Source organism: Solea senegalensis, linkage group LG13 (assembly GCF_019176455.1).
Source record: "Solea senegalensis isolate Sse05_10M linkage group LG13, IFAPA_SoseM_1, whole genome shotgun sequence".
Classification (NCBI taxonomy): domain Eukaryota; kingdom Metazoa; phylum Chordata; class Actinopteri; order Pleuronectiformes; family Soleidae; genus Solea; species Solea senegalensis.
This window is the reverse complement of record NC_058033.1, coordinates 11969155-11992572: the sequence shown is the minus strand read 5'-3', so window position 1 is coordinate 11992572 and position 23418 is coordinate 11969155. Positions and strand designations below refer to the sequence as shown.

The 23418-nt window shown below is 39.6% G+C and overlaps 1 protein-coding gene across 6 annotated transcripts in view; it reads right to left on the bottom strand.

Annotated features, from left to right (window-relative positions):
* auts2a (activator of transcription and developmental regulator AUTS2 a) overlaps positions 1-23418 on the bottom strand; it is a 266406-nt gene that overhangs the window by 195471 nt on the left and 47517 nt on the right. For all 6 annotated transcript variants that reach the window (XM_044041711.1, XM_044041714.1, XM_044041713.1 and 3 more), the window contains one exon: positions 12346-12561. In XM_044041711.1, the coding sequence (XP_043897646.1) occupies positions 12346-12561 (216 nt within the window). The remainder of the gene's footprint in view (positions 1-12345; positions 12562-23418) is intronic.

The following is a 23418-nucleotide window of genomic DNA, read 5'->3' as shown; positions in this document are numbered from 1 at the left end:
ATAGTGATAACTCAGCATGTCAACAACAAGAGTGACAAACTAAAAAAAACAAATGCTACTTTTTCACTGCAACATGTCTTTCTCATTATAGAGACATTCAGACACATGAGAGATGAGACAGGCTCACACACACATACACCTTCGACACTAACAAGGTTGTGCTTCCACACATCGATCGCTGCAGAGTGGCATATTTTTGCTGGAATAATGACTTGTGAATGGGATTGTGTGGGTTAGAGAGAGCCCTGCATAGTGCCACGGTATAATAAGCTCTACTTATTTTAACTTCATTATGACAAGCCAGTTCACCTGCAACACAGAAGATCACAGCAAATTGGCTCTAAGACAGACTGTACTAAAAGAGTATAGCAGAGAGAATGTGTGTGCATGCCCCTGTGTCTAAATTAAGTCAAGCACAGAGAAATATAATACAGGCTTTTAGAAGAAGACACCGGAAACCTGAACATGGCCTTTAAAAGTGACTGTCTTTGGGTACAACTGGAACATTTTGTGCTATGCATGACAATTGCCCAATTCTATATAATGGCTACTCATCCATGAAGCAGTCACACTCCCCTTACTGCCTTTGCCAGGTGGAATTAGAAAACAGCCCATCTATACAGCAGTCAACTAGGCAGAAAAATATTTAAATTAAGATTCAAAAATTCAACTGTGCCAGTGGACGGTGACAGTAAAATCAGCACATCCTAGATGAGATTCCTCAAGAAGGTGAGTTCCAGGCATTCTCCTTTGCAAGCAGCAGAGGGTGCCAGCACATCATAAAAATACTCGGGCATGCAACATATTCCACATAACTCCTAGACATGGGTTACTCATGTAAAAATACCAAACAAAGAAAGACAGACAGACACATGCTGTACTAGACCCACTGTTGGTGTGTTGTCACTGAGTATTTTCATTTCTTCCAATTCCAGGTTCCCTGACAGCCACTGAATGTTGTGTTTGTGAAGCAGTACAGTCTAGACGTTCTGTGTATGTTCCAGGAAACTATATACTGACATTGCATATTATAATTTAACATCATAATTCTATTGACCAGGGTTTCTAGTTTGCTTGGAACTTCATGCTAAGGGTAGTTGAGGTTGAAAGAAACGAAAAAAGAAAGGAGTGCTTCTTTTTATGCGCTGTAAAATTATGAGTGTGCATCAAATACATGCTTTGCTCTTGCAGACATGTGGACAACACTTGTATTTGGATGTACAGCTTTTTTCAAAAAGTTTGCTTTTCTCTTCCCTCTCCTTGCCAGTGGCAGTTGAGGCCCAGAGTGTGGGTAAATCACAGATGGCTATTTCTCTCTCGTTTTCCTGGGGCAACAGGAAAAATCAGGCAGACACTGCCACCTCTTCTGCCTACGGTGGCAAGGAGCTGGCACTGTCAAGACGACAGGGAGAAAAGCGAAGAGGGGTAAGAGTCTGGCCTTCCCTGTGGGTTCTTCACAGAAACCATCTCCATCTGCCCATCTGGGCCAAATCTAACAGTAAACAGATTTAATTATGTACTCAACTATATGTGAATGTGACTATATATGCTTTTCAGAATACAGCAGCACTGCCTCATCCAGTTCACTGACCATCAGAAATTGATGGAGTTTGGCAGTATGAGACCCAGAGGTGCATCTTGTTTCTCTGGCAGTACATGTTATACTCCTTCTGTAGCTCTACTGCCTCCTACCCAGTGGTCTTTAAGGTTAGAGGGTCAGCACAGCTTCTTTGTGCTGGATCCCTGCACATATCACAGGTTAAGGAGTTTTCAAACAAATGTGGTTAAGACAAAGGCAGAGCAGTAGACAAGCTCAAGGTCAGGTGACACTTACTCTTTTCACATTTACACTTAAGATCTGTCAGAGTTCAAATGGAGATTTAGAAATGTGGTCAATATGTGATGAAGTGTGAAAAGATAGTAATTGTAACCTGCGACATTATTGCAAAATAATGCCTTTCGGTGTTACGTGGTAGATGTCAGTCTCTCATAACTCTGCATTTTAATCGTTTGCTTGTCTATCATCAAGCTCTGGTTCTGGTGTCCAGCTTTACTTAACTTTTTTTTTTTTACCTAGCTGCTGTTGCCATGGTGCTATGACACAGGTCAGTCTGTCAATATGAAAAATATGTGTGTGTATACATATATATATATATATACACACAGTATATGTGTTTCATTGCAGACTTTGCAACTCCACAGCGCAGTATTTAGCAAAAGCAAATGTCTAATCATTTTTAGATTAAATGTTCTCAGAAATGCACTTTAATGTGGAGAGATGCAATTACTCAGAGAGACATAAGTCAGGAGTTGCTTTTCTGTCAACACATCACCACATTTTGGTTCTACTATTCCTCTAAGCTACATTACCTGCTTGTACATGCTGTCCCTAAAAGACGTTGCTCTATGAGGGCTATTTATATGACGCGTCAGGAGCTTGTCCACACATTGTGCTGAACTATTGCTTTTCTACATTTTATCACATGTTTTGTCCTGATACAGACTACAAGCGTGCGCATTCACAAGGCCTGACTTTACCCCTACAAACATAATGCAGAACAGCTTCAGCTCTGTTTGCTATTCCCAGCTATTGTTGCAGAGTTGATAGCTCAATTTAAATAGAGGCTGTTAGTGAGTGAACCAGACAGCTCTTAGAGACATTTGCTTTCTCTCCATTTCTATTTATATACAGTATTTGTAGGAGACGTGCTTCTCTCTCTCCCTCTACCTCTGTGTGTGAAGTTCTTTCTTTGCAAGGTCTAGTTATAGACCTCATAGAATGGTTTTAGGGTCATAATAAGAGTTATATCTTGGTTGGTGTCAAGGTTGTGGGTAACACACACCAAATGTCTGTTAAACTTACAAACTATCACAACTATAAACAACAGCTTTCTGTATGTTAACTGTTGGCATCCACTGCAACATATCTTAAAATACATCATATTTTAGTAAACTCGTAGCTATGGGCTGAGACACCAGCCACCCCCACTGTTAGCTCTTACCTGCAGGCAGTGATTCAACATCATCTGCAGAGTGAGGAGATAACTGGTCATGACTGGTGTCTCAGTTGTTTACTCGGTGTTTAAATGTGAGTTTAATGTTTATTTTGGAGAGATTAGGTTTAATTGAGTAATTGGAATGTAGTCACTTTTCTGCTGTGAACATTCCTGTCTTTTTTCTTGTCAAACAATTAATTCTGATCATGTTCAATGTTGTTTTTTATGTATTTTTTTAAAATAATAATGATGATTCATGAGTATCAATAAAAACTGTGGGTCTTGCATGGATAAGATAAGATAAATACATATTATAAGCTATGCGCTGACGATAAAACCCACTCCACTGCTTCACTGACTTACATTCACACAGACAACATGAGAACATTTGATCAAGAGTTCAAACTCAACGGTTAAACAACACTTGTTACATCCTTAATAAAAGCTCTTATCCTAATTTGGATACAGAGTGATATTTTAAATACCTCAGTCTAAATCAAAGCAGCTGGATCTTCAGCTTATAATAAAAAACAAACAAGCAAAACCAGCTCTTTACTTATTAAAACCAACATGAAATCATAGTTTCTTCAAGCGCCAACATTCTCCCCATTGCTCTGTATAATCTCTGCCATATGGTTTCACACTGGAACATGATCTCTTGTCAGATGACAGGATAACTAAGGGTGACATTACAGACAATTATGTGGGTGATGGCATGTAGTAATTATACAATAATCATGAAAGTGCCCTTATCTGGCTCCGTATGGCAGACATCTTCCGAACATTATCCTGTGTTATTACACTCAATTTCACGGCACTATGTTAAGCTACATCCCACCAGGACTGAGCGTATTCAAAAATGAGACAATTCAGTGGGGAGAACGGAACTCTAGTGTGGAAGTATTACTGAGAGAATATAGTCTACATCTTAGCAAAGGTAAGGAAATGAGACAGAAGGGAATGTAAACATTGAGAGTGAAGGATCTGATAAATCCAACCTCTCAGACATTTCATAAAATAAAAAATGTCATAATATTAAAACTGTATTTTCTATAGTAGTGATTTGTAGAACAGCAGCACAATGAGGAAGGAAACAAAGTCATCGTATAACCAGTCACAGTCATATTATTCTACTATTCTACAGTCTAATAAATCCCATTTATCCTTTCTATTACCTTAACCCTAAACAATTACAAAAGGTATCAGGGAAAAAAGGTTTTACAGTCTCGCCAGGTAGATAGGGCAGTCAGTTAATGATAACTGTGTCTTTGTGAGTGCAGAGAAAAACAAAATCTCAGTTCATCAATTACTTCATTAAAAAGGTTTAAGCATCAGCAGCTTGCAAAACTGGGACATATTATAGTTGACTGAATTTTAAAAAGGTTCCAGGAAATTAATGGGGAAATAATAGCAGACTAGATTGCTTTTATGTTTGCTTTATGCTGTATTTCACCCAAAAAGTGCTCATTAAATTTCTGCTAATAATATGTGAGTCTGATCCAACTGGGCTAATATTAGTTTGAAGCCCTCTGCTGACTTTAATGACTCCTAACATTAACTATTAAAGGATGATTTAACTACTTGTAGTAGCTGTTACACTTTAAATGTCACAGCATTGAGTTAAGTGGGAGTCCGATTTCTGAAGCATTAGGAACACGAGTTTTCTTTGACTTGTAATGTTTACTTTACTTGCCACCTTCACTTGTCAGAAGCCAAGAAAACACAAGCATATTCTGAGAAACTGGTAGAACACACACACTCAAATTGAAAACACATGTCCCCTGATTGAGATGCCTGTGGGGTCAAGCTGTACAGATTTCCATCTCTTTATAACAAGTCTCACATCTTAGTAACCAAGCAAGGATAGAAAGTAGGGGGCAGAGTGGTTATGAGGATGTGCCGGGTAAATACAAGTCCCCGCTATGTTATTCTCTTCAGCATTATAGATTTTAACAGTCAGTTTCCCACCACAAGGGGATATTTCACTCTATGGACCTTTGGTGCTTTCATAAGTACTCCACTTACACAGCCAGCACCTGCTCCCTGACCTCCTTTTATACCAGGAGCCACAAAGTATAGCAAAGGCAAAGCAGCGCGAGGGAGTCAAAAATAGACATCTACAAAGCTGCACCAAGAACAAACTGCACACATAATATGTATGATTATAATACAGGTCAACTGATTTCACGTATAGGCTCAGGTGAAACTGCATATGCCCATATTCTATTTCGTGTTGCTAAAGCACAGGTGAGAATGTACCCATGCTTAAATACACAACCCAAAACACTTGACACTTAATAACTCTCTACGCTGTAAGAGAACAAGGGCGTATCACAGTAGGGGCAACTAACTGACACACAAATGACGGTAGTCCTGAATTTGAATTTGTTTGGATGCTGGAAGGTCACAGAAAAAGTGGTGAAAGCATCTGATTCAAAGGTGGTTTAGCCAACTTCACTTCACTGTCGTACTGCAGATGAAAACCAAGTTGCAGCTGATAGTCTACCTTCATTTGGAAGGGAAAATCCACCACTTATGCATCAATAACATATGTTATTAATGCATGGCCATGGTTGTGTAGATTTGAGAGGGTTGTTAAAGTTTAGTACCTGTGCTGTTATACTGTGTTGCTCCTGTAAAGACAGCAGTAAAATATGACTTTAACTTACTCATCACTTGGGATCAATGGCTGCACAAAACTTTGGGAATTTTCGGCTCCAAGTGTTGCTCTGTGCAAGTGGAAAAGACTCGGTGACTTAGTTTATAAACATGTGTTCGATGTGTTCATAATTGTTGACTCCCTATCCAATTCATACTCCACATCTAGCAGTGCTATATGGTGAGATTTGTGCTGATCAAGCATAGGATAGCCAAGGAACAGTCTATTCTAACTTTACAACAATTAAGGACAGTATTAGTGACAGTCCAAGTGACAGGAAGTCAAGGTTTTCTTCCTTTTCTCCCAAAGGCATGCATCACAGAAAAAAAGGAGATAACACACAGTCACAGTGTTATGTTTGGGGGAAAAAACAATTATCAAATGGACTTGAACTATCAAGTGCTTATCTGCAGATCTGTGCGTTGTAAACTGCATAAGATTGGCTTAGACATAAGTATGACTGGAGTGTTCAGTCTGTGACGGTGCTGCACAAACACGATAAAAGCTTCTTCAAACACTCCTTTGGCCCACTGCGTGGCACTGACTGACAGCTTAGATGGGCCTGGGATTTAAGTGACCGACACTTCAGTTTTAAGTGCACGCCACTTAATTTTTCACAAATTAACTGTGAGGGCTGTCAAGAGTGAACACCGGCATCAACTTAGACAGTAACTAGTGAGAGGAGATGCCGACTGTCTTTCATTTCACTGCTCTGCAGTGGAATAACTTGGCTTAACAGTCATGCAAACCCCTGTCATCCTCCTGTCTTCTCCCTGGGTAAAGTAACACTTCAAAAGAAAATATTTCTTGATGAAGGGAAAGCAAAGCAAGCAGAGAGTGGGAAAATGTAACTGTTTTCAAAGATTATGTTAGCATCAAAAGAGCTTGAGCTACATTGTGTGGCATGGTAGACACATAAATCCTCACCAGTAGATGCAGACAAGGGTGGGAGAGTGCATATGTTTAGAATTGGAGAGGTGTGAATTTGTTGTCAGCAGGCGTTAAGTGGGTACAGACAGAGATGCTTTTTGCTGTCTTAACATGAAGAGGTGTAAATACCCCCTGCACACACCCATGCAGTAATTAAAAACAGCCATTTGAAGCCTCTATTTACGTTAAAATATTTACTGCTGCAAAACAAGGCATCACAATTGGATTTGATTTGATCCGGCGCTATAAACTGCCACAGTGACAGCAACGATTATCATCCCCACAACAAGCAGCGGAATGGATTTAGCATCTTATCTGACAATCAGGACATTGCTTTTCTTTAAATCTCTTATTGGCTTAGTTGATAAGCTTATTAAGGGTGACCTGTCAATCTAAACGAGCGGAACATTATATTACATTTTCACCGTAGATTGTAAAGTGTGCACGTTTGGCCTCTTTCTGACAAAATCAGGACTTCAGTCCAGATATGTACACACCCACACACACACATCATAACCAGCCCAGGAGATCTGGCATTAGTGCTTTCAGCTTGATCTCATTACATGTGGCCATTAGCAGGTTAAAGTAAGAATTCAGTCTATAAGAGAGTGAAGCTAATGATAATACAGCCTCTGGCAGGCCTAAGGCAAGAGTTTCTACTGGGGCAGGTGGAGCGAGGATATACCCGATGAGAAAATCCAGAAAGCCAGAGGCCACAGACCAGAGCCCTATGGTTGACAGGCTGGTCTGGTTAAAGCTTCTCAAGGAAGCGTCTTTAAACCCTGGGGCTAGACACTGCTCAGTAGTCTCCATAGCAATTACTGCTCACCACTAGGACAAAGACTAAACTGCTCTTTTTTCACATGCTTTAAGTGTGACTGATGAATGGGGACAGCTGGGCGCTAGTGGCAGACTTTAACTTTTTTTTTAAGCTGTGTGACTAGGGAAAAAAAAAAAAAAGCTGTGAATTTTTTACAGCAAATATGCAACATGATTTAAGAGGAAACCAAAGTCAAAGACTAATAAAAATAACTTATTAATATAAAAATTTTAGATTTAACTTTAAAAGTGTTTGGCCTGTAACAACAATGAATTCTGTTGTACTGACGCACAAATTAAGATTAAAATATACATACATGTAATGCATGTAAAAGATAATACGACCATTTCACTACAGATTTAGCTTTTTGTGCAACATTTTATGCTCTTGACAAACTATTACAGACGAAAAGCACTGCTGCACCACCTTGTCTGAGAAACCGACACAGTCAGGATGGCAGGCAGCCAGCGAGCCAGACAGACAGGCAGGTGGTTGGACTAAGATATGGGGTGGGCTAGGTCGACCTGAGCCCTCCTTGCTTTTCCCAACCCACTTCCCGTCTCCCAACTCCCCAGTGCCAGGAGGCAGATGGGCCTCATAGCACGCCCTTCTGTTCACCAGAGCTACTGTACAAAGCAACACACGCCACGGGCCACCGTTCCAACATCAGTGAACATAATAGATCTTTACCATAAGACAGAAAAAACATGTACACAATACTATAAAACTTCTATCCTATTCCCTCATGATCTACTTTCTTTTCTCAAAAAAATATACCATATTCTCTGATGTTTAATTTCATTTCATTACCTAATCTTAACCATAACCACAATTCAAATCTTAGCTCTCAACTGAACTAGTTGCTCAGAAATGATGTTCTGTCTCATGAGGTTTTGCAGGTTTTGCAGGTTTTGGCCTCCATGAGGACTACTGGTCCTGACAAGGTCAGTTGTTATGGCAGAAAGGGGCCTACAGAGGTGACAAACACACACACACACACACACACACACACACACACAGACTCGGTAATGCATGCCATCTGTTTTAGTCAAGTCTCATACACAAAACATAACACATAATTGTTTTACCTTCTACTTGATACATGTCAACAAATGTGTTTACTGCTGTTTAAAGCAAAAATAAAACCAAAACACATTAGCGTAAACAAAACTTTCAACAGTGAGCAAGAGAGAGAGAAAGAGATAGCGAAAGAGAGGGGGAGAAAGAGTGGGAGGGAAAGCAGATTGTGTAGGGAGGAACTGTGGGGGAGACATCTACATCAAGTGAACAAGTGAGGTGTCAGGGAGTGGCAACAGAAAGGTAACAGTGTGATTTGAGCAGTCAATAAACTGTTCTGTAATCTCATATGCAAACGATCACCAGGTGAAAGCATTAATCAGCTGTAATGCAAACAGTTGGCAGTGTTGTACAAAACATCAAAAGCTGTCAATTAGCTCCACAGTGAACATGTGTTTTAAACAATCTATGTGACTAAGCTTGTGTGTGTATACAGAAGTGTACAGTGAATCGCTAGTTATATGCATAATTATATATCTGATATCAGAACGCATGGGTATGCACACACACACACACACACACACACACACACAGTTACTATAACCCTGTAACGTTTTGCACCAAGTACTAGCTGAGAAAATACTGAGCTCTTAAAGAAACACCATTATCACCAACGTTTAAATACAGTGGTGTAAACAGGAAGAGCAGAGTCAGCTATGAAGAGTTATTCACAATAAGATCATTTTCTCTCTCATCATCCTCCTCTTCCTCACATATACTGTACTTCACACACTGGTATAGCCAAACTCTGGTATATACAGTAGAACATTATTTATGTACCATCAGAGAAAGCTTGCAGTGGCACACATACCACAGAGAACAAATGGCAATAGAGGAAGAGAGCACTTATAGAGTCATATAATTTGAGGCTTTCAGTACTGTCACCACTTTCCACTAAAGCTTTCTTTATCTGCGCTTTTTCTTCTCACTATGAGGTGATATGTCATAAACATTTCTCTATTTCCCCCCTTGAGCTTACAATATATTTCTCAGTTGAGTACACTGGGTCACTGCCAGAGATTGAAAAGAAAATTGCTGAGATCTGCTTGCTTGGCTAAAGGAGAACAAAAAGACAGGGGGAAGAAAAAAAACACCTTTCTTTATCAAAGTCCAAATTCTGTGCCTCCCTCATTCAGATAAAGTGAGAGATGAAAAAGTGCTGATGTCAGGAGCTCTCTCTCTCTAGACTCAAGCAATACTGAATGGAGAAGGAGAAAGACTGCTGACAGTTAAACAACAACCTTGTGGAAGGACAATGCCTTAACATTTATTTATAGTGAAGCCAAAGAGAAGATAACAGTAGGGTTACATAACTCTGCTGCACCTCGTTTTTCCTCTGAGAGGACAAAAAGGGCAGAGATGATCTTTTCAATTATGCATAATGTCATGAAAAGAGACACATGGGTGTCAGGAGCACCGAGGTCCATCAGCTTAATGCAAAGAACAAAAATGTATTCAGATATCAATGAAGGTAAATGATGGACAGATGAGCTCATCGTGACCATCTTCAGTACAATTAATGAAGTCATTTTTGTAATTACAGAGATCAAAGGGGCTATTGTGTTTCAGTAAGCTCTCACTGGTGACTAAGTCACACCGCTATGCATTTAAAGGTCCAGAATTAGTGACATCCAAGGCCTTCAGACCAGGGGCGTTGCATGTGCGCCACTGCGGCGTTCCGTCACAGATTAGTGTTCACACTAGAGCTGAAACAATTAATCGATTAATTGATTATTCATCGATTACTAAATTAGTAGATAATTGATCATTGAATCAGTTTGAAGCTTTTTTCATGATTAAAACAAGATTTCTGATTGTTTAAGCTTCTTAAATGGCTCTGGAGAACAAAGAAATCATTAATCATTTTGGTTTGTGGACAAAACAAGACATTTGAGAACATCATCATTTCCAGGTTTCCAGGTTTGAACATGGTTGGTCTGGGTATTTCATTTTCATGCACAACCATCTCCAGAGTTTACAGATAATGGTCATAAAAAAACAGACTGGTTCAAGACAACAGACAGGCATCAGTAACTGAAATAACCACTCATGTAGCTGATGAGCTACAGCAGCAGAAGACCTCACCAGACAGTTACAGGTACACACAATACGTAAAGAAGAGGCCAGTGTGTGTACAGTCAAGGCAACAACATGATCAGCTACAGGTAAGTGGTTTTAATATTGTGGTAGGATTGGTGAATTAATAAAAATGTGCAGATTAATTAAATAGTAATACAAAAACTCACACATACACAACATGACTCCACACAGGGATGTCTGTACTGTGTGTGCAGCCGACACAGCAGTATGAGATAACCTTGAAACTGGCAGGTAGCACCATCTGCCCATTAGTCAATACAGGGACAGCGGCGCTGACCCTCGCGACAGAGGTCTGCTGTAAAGTCTACATGTTAGTGTACACATCATTCACACAACCACCGTACATTCTTTTCAATGTGCCTTTTAAAAATAAAGCAGAGACCATTTTCAGCAACTGGGATATCAGTACATATAACTAATGACTACAGGCTGTGGGATTATACAATTCAGCAGTCGTGAACAGCCACAACAACAACAACAACAAAACTTCAGCTGCTGAACTACATAACACAAAACATACAGTATAAATATTGCAGTATTAAATGTTATATATGCATGTAAGACTGTCTCAGAATGCCATAGGGAGAGAAGGTATTCCTTACTTAAAATTATAAGCCATTTAATCAAGTCAATGTTTTGCTACAAATCTGTAAACAAGTAGGACGAGCAAAATCAAGACATGCCATCGCAGTAACTGCTCCGACACTGAAGATTTAAGAAAACGGTATGTGTATGCCTTTTGTGTTTCCCTCCTGTCGGCTTGTCCTGCTGAGACCCACACGAGTCTGTCCTTGAATATGCAGCTCAAGAAGACTGACCCTCTGCCAGAGAAAATGCTAACCTCAGTCTCTGCTGTGTTCCTGTATGTATAAACAGTAGGTAGTGCTGTTACTGTTGCTGCTGGAGCTACACCGCTGCATCAATGTACCATAAATATTCATTAGTGACCTTGTCACCTTCGTACACACAAAAATATATGCAGGTATATGCTGATTTCCACTTGCCTACCCTTGAAGCTGCATTCCACACTGATGCAAGTATTTTGACTTAATTGGACTTAAACTCTCAATGTCTCTTTAAGTCATGTCAACTTTAAGCTGAAAATGGTGCCTCAGCAGCGATAACACCTGAAGCAGTGTGTGGAGAGATGAGATCTGTTTAAAGTTAGTTGTTTTTAAAAACTCCAGCATTCCAACACAGAGCATGTATTGAGAATAGACATGATCTCATCTTTGCAGATCCTATTACATTCATGAAATACACAAATGTGAGCCAGATGAACATCTGTTTTTGTATTCTGCTTGTATGTAATTGTAACATTACAATGGCCTCTGCACAGACAGTGATGAAGGACCATGCTTAAAAAATGTTAGACTGACTGAAAGCCAGTAAAGGAACCAGGGGCAGTGTCATCAATGTCATCATATAACATTCATGTTAAAAAATAATGCTTGTCCAGTGTTTTCATATGGTCATACAAGTCTGAGACTTCTAGTGAATGGGAAAACAACAGCTGCATGTGGAACCTCCGTATTATCCTGTTCAATGAGCTGCACAAACACACCTGCAGTTAAGGCAGTAGCTATGAAACAGGGACGTCATTCTATTGAGAAATGCCTCATTCAACATTATGAAAAAGACAATTCAAAAAAACAACCTCTCATATGAAAACAGCTCAAAACAGAGATAATAGTCTGCAACATTTCCCTGATGCGACTGATATTAATACTGTAATAGTAGAATAAGATTTGTTTTCAACTCACCACTGATTGTTTCTTGTTCAGGCGTTTCTTCTTCTTCTTCTTGCCTTGCGCGTGTGCCAGACGAGGGTTGTTCTCCTGGTCAGAAGGTTGGAGGTGAAAGTGATTGTTCATGCAGGTCTCCAGGCTCAAGCCGTTGGGGACTCTGCCAGGCTTTTTCTTGTGCAGGGGCCCTGCTTGGTTATCACTACACTCATGTGGCGTCAGCATCATGTTCTTCTAAAAAGTGAAAAGCAGAAAAGCACACAAGGGAGAATGTATTAGATGAATCAAAACAAATATCTATTGTAGGTATTTTGTATCAACAATGCAGCTCATATTTGAGGATTCTGCAATCATCCTGTACAATCAATACATAGTCAAAATAATCAAAGAGGTTTGTCTGTGGTTTGGTTCACCTCTGTTCAACAGATAAAAATAAAACTGCCTCAGGCTAGTAACTGGTACAGGAGTGATATATATTTATTCACCAAGACTTGAGCTACACTAAACACTTGTTCATAAACGATGCCTCAGTCGAGAATATATCCCACAGAAACCACTGTGTGCCTCAGAGTTCATGTAAGGTATGAGCAAAGACACATATTACTGTTGAGAACAAAATCCACCATATCTCAAGCACCACAGAGTTACTCATTGATGGACCACCTTGAAGCAAGTTACGTGTGTCTGTAGACTCCAGCAGTGTAACAGATATGCAGTGCTGTCAGAGGGATGAGTTTAATCAGTGTGTTACTGACACTGACTCACTCAACAATTTCTAAAGGCTTCCATTCACACAGAAAAACAAGCGCATGCATCAACTAATCTCATTTGCCTTTTCCACCCACACTCATTCAAGGCAAATAATGCAGCATGACATGCATTGTCAGTGTACAGAATAAGTGACAAAGTTATGATGGGGCTGAGAGTGTTTCCATTGTGCCATGCTTGCACATGCTTCTCAGCCTACAAACCGACGCACTACACAGAACAAATGATGCACAATATGTTGCCCAGCTAACAACAGCAAGAAATTCCTTATTTCAGCACTTTATGACATTGAAAGGCAAGTAAATGCACAATATGGCTCACTCTCGACGAGCTGTCACTGGTGTAGCATTTAGTTAGCCATAAATACAGGGGATTAACTATATGTATTGAGCATTTTTATTAGGATTATACAAGCCTAATAAACTAAAGCAATATTAAAAATAACTGATTCATCCACATATACAAAAATGTGGTTTGGCCATGAGTCTGTGGAAGGTGTAAATTCTCTTGAATCTATATAATGGAATAACCTTTCACTGTTCTTTAATGCACGATGGACCTAGATATCTTCTGAATTCTAAAAGTCTGCCAAAGGTTGAAATATGTCCACAACATGTAATTCTTTGTTCATTTGCAGCAAAACTGAAGAGGCATTGTACGGCGTAAGGAACATGAAGTATGTGCTGCTACATATACAGTGAGGGAGAGAGTGAATGAAACAATGGAAAGCTCTGCTTGCCGAAATAATAATACAAAAATGCAGCTCAGAAATAAGCATCCACAATGAGTCAGTGCATAAAGATGATACTGAAGAGAGACAGTAGAGTCAGCTGCTGATTCCAGAAGGAGTGAGATAATCACTGCGTTCAGTTGAGGTAATGTGAAACATCTTATCCAATTAAACATTTACTTCATCTGGTGACTTTTAAGTCTCTGAAACAGCATCTGTGTTTTTTATTTGTGTTCCAAAAGCAGTAAAAAAATACCTGCTAACTTTGAGAGAATTGTTTGGCACTATTATACAATACCTCAATATGGGTCTTGCTTGGAGTTTATTGGATGTTGGTTTTGGCTGAGTTTTTTTAAACAACCATTACCCCTTAATTTTTATTACCGCATTTAACTTTATTTGACCCATTTTATCGTGCTTGGCTCCGTTGGTGCCTCTTTCTCTAATCACTCTCCTTTGTCTTGTGTTTGAATTCCACTCCAGAGAACCTCCCTTGTTAAGAAAATCAGGGGCATGATGTAACAACACCCTCAGAGCCAGCTCTCCAGTTTACACAGATGTGGATCCCGCTCTGTAAAGACCTCCCGTGGCAGCTTAATGCTGAACAATAATGCCCCCTCTTTTTATATTTGTACCATTCACAGAGACGGGTGAGCTAAAGTAGCAGTGCAATGATATTGTCTGTGTAAAAGGAGCTGCCGTCTACTTTGGTAGCTTTAACGAGCAGGATTAAGCAGGTCTTTCACAGCCTCTTGACATTTGAACCACCTAACAGGCTGACAAATGAGAGGCTGATCAAAGAGTCTGATCGACGTGACTTACTTTGGTTACAAAAGATTGAGCTGAGAGAAACAAGGATGGAAGGTGGGATGGTGGAAAACAGAAACGAGAGAAAGCTTTCACTAACCTATGACTATGGCTCCCCACAATGCTACTGTACTCAGCACCAAGCTCAACATACATCTGCTCTCATGCTCACTCTCTCTCTCTCTCAAGTAAACAATAACTGCCAATCTAATGAACACCAATAAAGAGTGTGCAATCTCTCCTACAACAGCCTTTATTAGTTTGACCTCCTGAAATAGCATTAGAAGCTCTAAGGGACATAATGGCCTGTGAAACGCATCAATGTTATATCTGTTTTCACTATTTGTTTATTTGACGTTAGTGTGCATAAGTATGTGTGTATATGTATTATTAATTAATATTTTTTATTATTATTATTTACTTTTTAATTATTTAATTATTTAATATTCTATGTTAATTTCATTGTTTTAACACCTTATGAGGGGATGGGAGGGAGAACGGGGAGAAAAGTTTGCCTTGTTGTTTTGTTAGCCCATAGCATTTTTATGTAAACAACCAATATGCTACTTTGGGAAAATGATGATGTCACAATCCCACCTCTCTCTTTTGCCCTTCTTTCCTTAATCCCCCTGGTTTCTACATGCTGTCTCTGTGAGTGTGTACTTTGTACTGTATACTGATTTCAATACATTGTTCACAGTGCTCATGTTGTCATCTTGAAATGTCATTTCCTGAAAACAAAGCCGTGTTTATGAAAACTTTTTTTAAAAAGACAGAGAAAGAGATTGTTTACATTCTTGCTGATTACATATGTTGTGTGTATGTAGTGCTCACGAAGTACTATATGATCTGTTTGAGTTTTCTACAAAAGTAGACAGTTGTAGTTGTTTTTTGTTCCCATTACAGTTGCTGTAGTAGTCACTTACTACAGACAGTGAAATTAATTGACATATAGCATTAAGTTCAATTGTTACATCAAATGTTTAATACAAACTCCAATTTGTCTTTATGTAACACTATAAGAATAAAGGCAAAGTGTCGGATCAACTTAAACAGTCTATGTTTATATAGCACTTTTCTATTCTTGATGACTACTGACCAGTGATGACAGCTTAACACAATACACAACACCCATTTGGAACACTCCTATCAAAACCATGCTACCCACACGCTGCCAGAAGCAATTTTAGGTTAAGTCTTGCCCTGGGACACATCAGCATGTAGAATAGAAGAACTGGGCTATACTGCTGTGGCAATTTCTTCCTCAAACAACCAAAAGAAAGGGTCTGGGAAACACCGGCTCCTGAATATAGAGGGGAAAAAAAAAACTAGGAGCTATAATCTCACACAATTTAAGTGTGATTTAAAAGTGATAAATAAAATCAAGGCAGTGCATGAAGAATCAAAGGTTAGAAAAATCGAAACCTGCTGAGAACCAACAAAACACTCCAGCTACATTTACAGCCACATTTTCCCAGTGGGTAATCAAAGCTCTAAGACAAACACTGAGGCTGAATTTCTCTGCTTGCAAATTGAATAAATCAATTCCAGCTTGTTTGCAACTATTGTAAATGAAGTGTGTGAGTTAAGGCAGGTTAACAGTATTATTTTAGGGTGGTTTTTTTTCCCATGCTACTCGCAAAGCTAGCAGAACAATTTCTAATTAAGGCCCCAGTGAAATCTAGTGTTATTGTTAAAGTGTGTGTAAAGCGAATATTTAAAAACTCACTAAGAGTTTAAAAATGAGGTGCCAAATCAAGAAAAATTCAACAACGTTCTCTGCTCTGAAACGCTGGGGGTGTGACGAGGGGAGGAGCCAAACACACATACCCACTCTAACCACTGTAGTGGAACTGGAGAAGACGAAGTCGAGAACGAGCATATTGCATGTGCACTGTGCACAAACCAAACAAACTCCAAACACAAGAAGAGGAAACTGACAGCAACAAAGATTCAAGCGCAAGAGAGAGGTGGGATTATGACATCATCATTGTCCCAAAGTAGTATATTGGTCGTTTTAAAAAAAAAATTGCATTTCAGGGCTCCCAAAATGACGTTTGCGATGTAATACACATCATTGTGTAATGCAGGAATGTCACACAGATGAAAACAAAGTACTTGTGAAAGAGATTTGTGTGGAGCTTAATCAGCATCGTATGAACTCATTTGACAGTGACTGATGGAGCTAAATGGATAAAAAAAAAAAAAGGTTTACAAAGGGTGTGAAGGACAACAGGACATCACTGTATAGCAATAACCATGGCAGCCATATGTTGCACGTCATTCAAGAATAAAATGTCACCAGGGTAGCATTATTCTGGCTTGTTAGTGAACAAGCAAAGACTGCGCGGTAAAGGATCTTCTTATTGGAAATTCAGCAGGATCGCAGTATGAAAGGGGGCTTCTCTCAGGGGTTTGAGTGCCTTCCTTTCCCTGAACTGAAACGTTTAGGAAAGTAAGAGCACTGCCGCATCATGTGGATATATTTAACTCATAGTGTCTAAAAACTGTACTGCACTAGAAAGAAAAGCATAGTAAGCACACCAATACACAGGTTTGCATAGCTATTCATCTGCACTGACCTTCATTCATTTGGACAGCCCAAACAAAGCCTTATCCCTAACTATAACCATTACTGATTAATGCCTAACCCTAACCTAACCTAACCACAATGCACATTTTAGACTTCACCAGTTCCTCATAAATAAGGTTCTGCCTGATTAGGACATTTGGAAGGTTTTGATCTCCATGGTTAATGACAGAAAAGGTCCTGAAGAGATTAACAAATACAAGCACGCACATTCACATTTCTGGAACAGCAGAGACCTTTTTCCCTCCCATTTGAGTTAGCAGTGTGCATGAAAACAGACAAAGGGATATCCTGCATATGGAAATCTGATTTCCTGGTTGTGTCTGGCTGTTCAAACGTGGATCTTCTTTTTCAGAGAGCAGACAGGCCTGAGGGGAGCTGGTGTGATGGGGGATCTCTGCAACCAGGTTCCAGTTGAATCTTTCAGTCTCGTCAGGCAGAGAAACACAACTGATTTGCCACAATGAAACAAAGTCGCAAAAGCCACATGCACTGTTTGATAAACAGCTATAAAATGGCGACATTGGCCTCCTTTACACCTGGCATGCAAATGTGTTTTCTGTGATCGGATCGCAAGCGTCTGACCATATGTAAGTACAGATGTAAAAACACACAAGGACGGATTGTTATTCGATCTGCAAAACCACTTCGGGAGATGGTCAGGGGTGCATTGTGACCAGATCCACCCACAACAACAAAGTGGAGTGGAGGTACTTGGTGGCTTTGAGCACAGCTATGTGACAGTGGCGACAAAACTGCAATCTCCTCTGCTTCCATTGGTTTTCTGCTGGTCAAGATGACTCTTCCCCTGCTTAAAAAGGCAAAGAGGAGCCCATACAGTAGCACAACTTCACCTGCGGCCAACAGTGTTGTTGTTGTTGTTGTTGATGATATGGTGGTGGTGAGGGATGATTGTGATTGTATAGTAATTGGATCTCGATGTGGACACAGGAGACGCATGTTAATACAAGATGTAAATGCTATCTGATCCCTATCTGATGACAGAAAACACATTCTAATGTCAGGTGTAAAGGGGCCATCAGGTGTGGATAGCAAGACATGTCCAGAATCTTATACGTACTGTTGCAACACTACCTTACTAAATCAGAGATTTGTATTCATGCGTGTTCGTGACAAAGCAAACATGATTGTGTGAATACATATGTCGAAAGTGTGCATTCTAACAGGAGGGAAGTCAGGCCTTCTGTAGAGATGCCAGTAGAAAACAGGACTTAATGAAAAACAAACATATTCAGCATGAGCCACAATAACCCACAACATTTACCCTGATTAAATAAACATGAGAAGCAGAGATACAGCCTGTCAGCCTGGCTTTTTTCATGCTAATCACAGAGTACGCAGAGCAGGCAGAGTGGTCCTTTAATGGGTGTCGAGAGTAGTAAACCAACAGTGTTTGTGTTGTTGTATTACGTTACATTGCTGGGTTTTTGTGTGGAACTCACTTTTTCAGACACAGACATGGGCTGGCAGGACATTTGTTGTGTTCAGACAAATGCGAATAAAAGGATTTCAGTGTAAAGCAAACAAAGGCAAGGCGACATGCACCAATAGTCATGTGGTGACAACCTGAATAAGCAAATCATACTGTGAAACAAGATGAAGTGCAGACAGTCCTGATAAAATGAGGTCAAACAACGAGGAGGAAAATAATGTTGCGCTGAAAATGATCCTGGCCCAAACGGCACTGGGGGATGTATTTCTCCCTTTGCAGCTGCCCTTGTTGGCTTAAATAATTACACCTAATTACTGACAGATGTAAAGGCAAAACTATTAGCTTAAACAGGCAGAGGGATCGCTTTGAATGACTGCACTAGGTCAGAGCTTTCATTGAATCCTGCCATTTAGTACCACTAAGTACAATTCTGGTTCAGCTACCTACAAGTGACAAGTCAACCGTCATAACCATTCATGAGTTATTCAAATAATTTAGAAAGTAATCATTCCACTTACAGTTCAAGTTATTTTTATGTTTAAAGGAATGCTAACCGGCCATTGCTCTGCAGAGTAAACTGAGAACGCCAATGATCTTATGTAGTTTTCAAACTGATATGGCTGCAAGAGAAAAGACCCACATCCATCCAGGTCTGTCAGCAGCATTTTTTCCAATGGCAACATGGCACATTTAGTTTGATGAGAGCTTAGAGAACCCTCTGCCAACTTAAATATCTGTGTTTGTGCTAAGAGACTGGATATCACAGTGATATATTAAGCGGCATTAAATATTATTACCTCCTAGTTCCAGTGGATAAATTGTTCTTGTTCCTGAAGTGATAGTTAATCACTAGACCAATATTCAAAAAAAAGTACAACTCCCAAAAGGCAAATGTACTCCCAACAATCCGAGTCCACCTACTGACAAACACTTATGCAAAATAAGCATGCTGTGACATGTTTGTTACTAGTTTGAGGAGACAGTCAGCAACACTGGCACCTTCACATACATTGAACACACAGAGCCACTGAAGAACTACGAGTCGACAAGATTTCCACCAATGACGGAAAATCTACTCAAAGCGAAAACCCAATTGTGAGAATTGCAGCAGAGGAGACTGATTCAATGAAAACAGCAAAAGCCTTTGCTGGAGAAGTCAAGGGTTTTAAGAGCTGGAAGGAAGATAATAAAGAGCCACTAACATGAAACAAGTGGCATTTACAAGTGAAGGTGGCAAGTATGAAAGCTGTATTGATAGTGTGTGCTGAGAGTAGGAGCAGGACGGGTACAACTATTACATGGACTGAGACTGCTTTATTTTAGGGTTAAAATGTCAGGTCAGAGGCAGGCTTTTCCGAAAATGTGTAATTCATACTGTAAACTGTACGGTTTTATTATTAAATCTAAAAGAATTGAGCGGAGAATATCTCAAGGTCCCCTAACATGCTTATTATAGAGTTTTTGTTAGCAAAGGCTTTGACATCACTCACATTTCTTTTGACACGAAAGACAGGTTTTTGTCAGGATCATGAAAAATTACACAGACAGTGAGTTTCTATTTAGAGCAGCGATCCATCAACGGTTCCATTTTAATGCCTGAGCAACTAGAGTCTTTTGATCAATCAGAAGAAAATTGACAGAAAGGTCTGTGTGTGTTTGTGTGTGTGTAAGTTATGAGTTTGTTTGACTGGAGACACACAAATCTTTCTTTGTTCCCGTAGATTCAGACTGATGTGAAATTTGAGATTTGTGAGATTTCATTGCCAGAGAGGAGCGCACTGATCAGGGTCGTGGGCTGGCTGAAAGAGAAACACAGTGAATATACTCCTTACTCTCCATTCATTCCCCTCCAAGACTCGAACTTGAACTATATACAACATTGTAACCTAACTGTTCGATTGGATTACATTAGTTATAGCTGGGTGGACGAAATTATCTGTAAACTGACTGTACACTTAAAGAGCCAGTGTGTATAATTTAGGTGAAATTGTTATCATTTGGCAGAAACTGAAGTGAAAATAATTACATTTGAGGTGTACATTAACCCGGTGGTATGAAATGTTGTTCTTCATTACCCCAGAATGAGCCTTTTTTTAAATATATATTTACAGTAAATAAAGAGCTGAGTCAGCTCTATGGAGGCTGCAATTTTGTCTTTACAAATTGTCAATTGACAAACTGAACATGTTTTGAGTTGACACTAATTAAAGGCCACATAATTACTGTTTCACTTCAATTCAGTACTGTACTCCCACCTTTTGCACTCATTATATTTTATTTTATTATACACTACCTCATGACAGTTATTTAAATTCAATTATATTACTCTATTCATTTAACTCTTATAATCACACAGCACCTTACCTCCAGAGGTTTTAAAGTTTTAATTGTTTTAATTTAAAAAATGTTTAAGTTTAAACTGCAGATTCTTTCTTTTTTCTTTTTATTGTTGGGCTGACCGGGTTCTGGAGAGACTGAAATTTCGTTCCGACCTCATGTCTTCACATGTGTGGGAATGACAATAAAGGAATCTTGAATCTTGAATAGTTTCTCCTACACCCTTGGACAGGGTGAGGTGAGGGATATTCAGGTCACTTAACTCAAACTCAGTATATTGATAGAAAACAAATCAATTGTCCTGTGAGTAAATAAAAGACAGACTGTCACTTCTAACCACTTGGAAGTTTACTAAGCCCATTCACTGTCCACTGCTGTTTGGAAAAAAAATGTTTTCTGTGTTTTTGTGCACGCTGGAACCAGAACAACCACCGCAGAATGAAAAACAGTCTCTCCTGACATTTAGGGTGAAGGCAAACAGAAACGCTTGATTTCGCTAAGGCTGTGAATTTATAGCAACAGATCTCCCTCTCTCTCCCTCTCTCTCCCCCTCTCATTCCTCACTTTTCCTCTCCACCTCTATGATTCACAGCAGTGATGCTGAAGTCTTCACGTCGGTAAATGTGCTTCCCCACTGCTCGCTGCCAAAACCAGACTGCTGTCGTGTAAAACAGCAGGGGTTTTCAGAGGGAGAAACTTAAAGGAGTTGCCTAAAATGTGCAGTTTCTTTCTCGTCCTCATACACTGGTGTGCCAGAAAATGGCATATGAATAAAGAAAGGGTCGTTAGACTTGACAACAGCCGTGACTACTGTTTACACTCATGTCTCCAGGCTCAATATTAACTTTTAATATTATCTCACCCTTGGTTATATTGACACACGTGCGTTAATACACACAGAGATGCCAGTAAAAAGTGAGCTGTGATCATCTTGAGACAGTCAACATGCAGACACCCCCACACACTCACACACCCTCTGATGGCCAAAGATTCCTTGCTATCATTCCTCTGCTCTCCAGATCAATGACGTGATGTTTCTTTTGGGACGCTGTGGCTTCAGACAGAATTGCGCAGGTTGCTTAGCAACTGGGTACAGAAAGGAGATCGTTAAAGTTCTCTGATACTCATTCAGTCCTAACTTATATATCTGAAAACATGTTACTCTAAACTCCAATGAATAAGAATGTCTCCTCAGATGAACTTGTGTGTCTCAAAAGTCCAACACAGCTTCCAACACAAGGAAGTGATGGTAACTCATGTCATCCAAAAAATTACAAGTGAATGGAGTTTATCTTTTTTATATTCTTTATCAATAAAAACTGAAAAGGGAATTTGAATATTTTATTTTGCAGTCATTCAGACATTAGGCTTGGGCTGGCTCTATCACCAGCTGGTCTTTTTTCATCTTGTACTTTTGGGCAATACTTGACTCTTGTTAGACCCAATGTTATCATCTCTTGCAGACAATTCAACAACTGGAAATAAAAAAAAAACAAAAACACCTTATTTATCTTAATCTTTTTGCCTCATGCTCATTTGTGTCGATGCCATGGAACAGAACTGAATTCACATAAATGAAAGTACTGAAGAAAAACGCAGAAATAGAAAAGTTGCTGCATGTTTTTCCGTAAAATAAGCTTGTTAGTGTTTTTCTGCTCCGTTTCAGTTGGACAGCATGACTCTATATTCACAGGTAGAGCTGTCTCCGCCAGTAATATGTGTTGCTCTCTATATTCAGCATGAAGCACAGTGGTTATTTTTCAGCTCTTATCATGAATGATTTTCTGTCAAAATCAGCTAGAGGACAGACACAGAAACACTTTCTCTCTCTTATATATGTATATATCCCTGATGAGTGATAACCTCAGCCAATCAGTATAGCTCATGTCATATTTACACTTGAGGTCATTAGAGGTGAAAATGGTTTTATTGACAATATATCTCACTTCCTTTCAGGATGACAAAGGAGCTTCACAGGTCTTTCCATTAAGAAACTGCATTACACAAACACAGCTTACGTCATGTTAGTTAATATTACATCATATCAAGGGGACATAATGTAATGGCCCATGTAAAGCTTTGATTCTTGCCTTTTCGCTGCTGCTCACCAGTGAGTGGACAGACACCTGCACTATTTATAGCCCACAGACATTAACGCTAACAATGTAACAAGAAACTACAGACTTGATTCTCCACGGGTAATTAGAAACCCAGTGAAAGCCTACCATCTCCACAACTGAAAAGAAAGGCCGTGCTGGAAAAGAGAATGAGGCGGACCTCCGAGGATAGCGTCACATTACAGAGTTCTCACAAGTCAAGTGAAATCCACGGCACTTTTAAGGCTTTAGAGCCGTTGCTATGCTGCAGCTGAGCTTGTGTAATGATTACTGTTTCCATGCAAAAAAA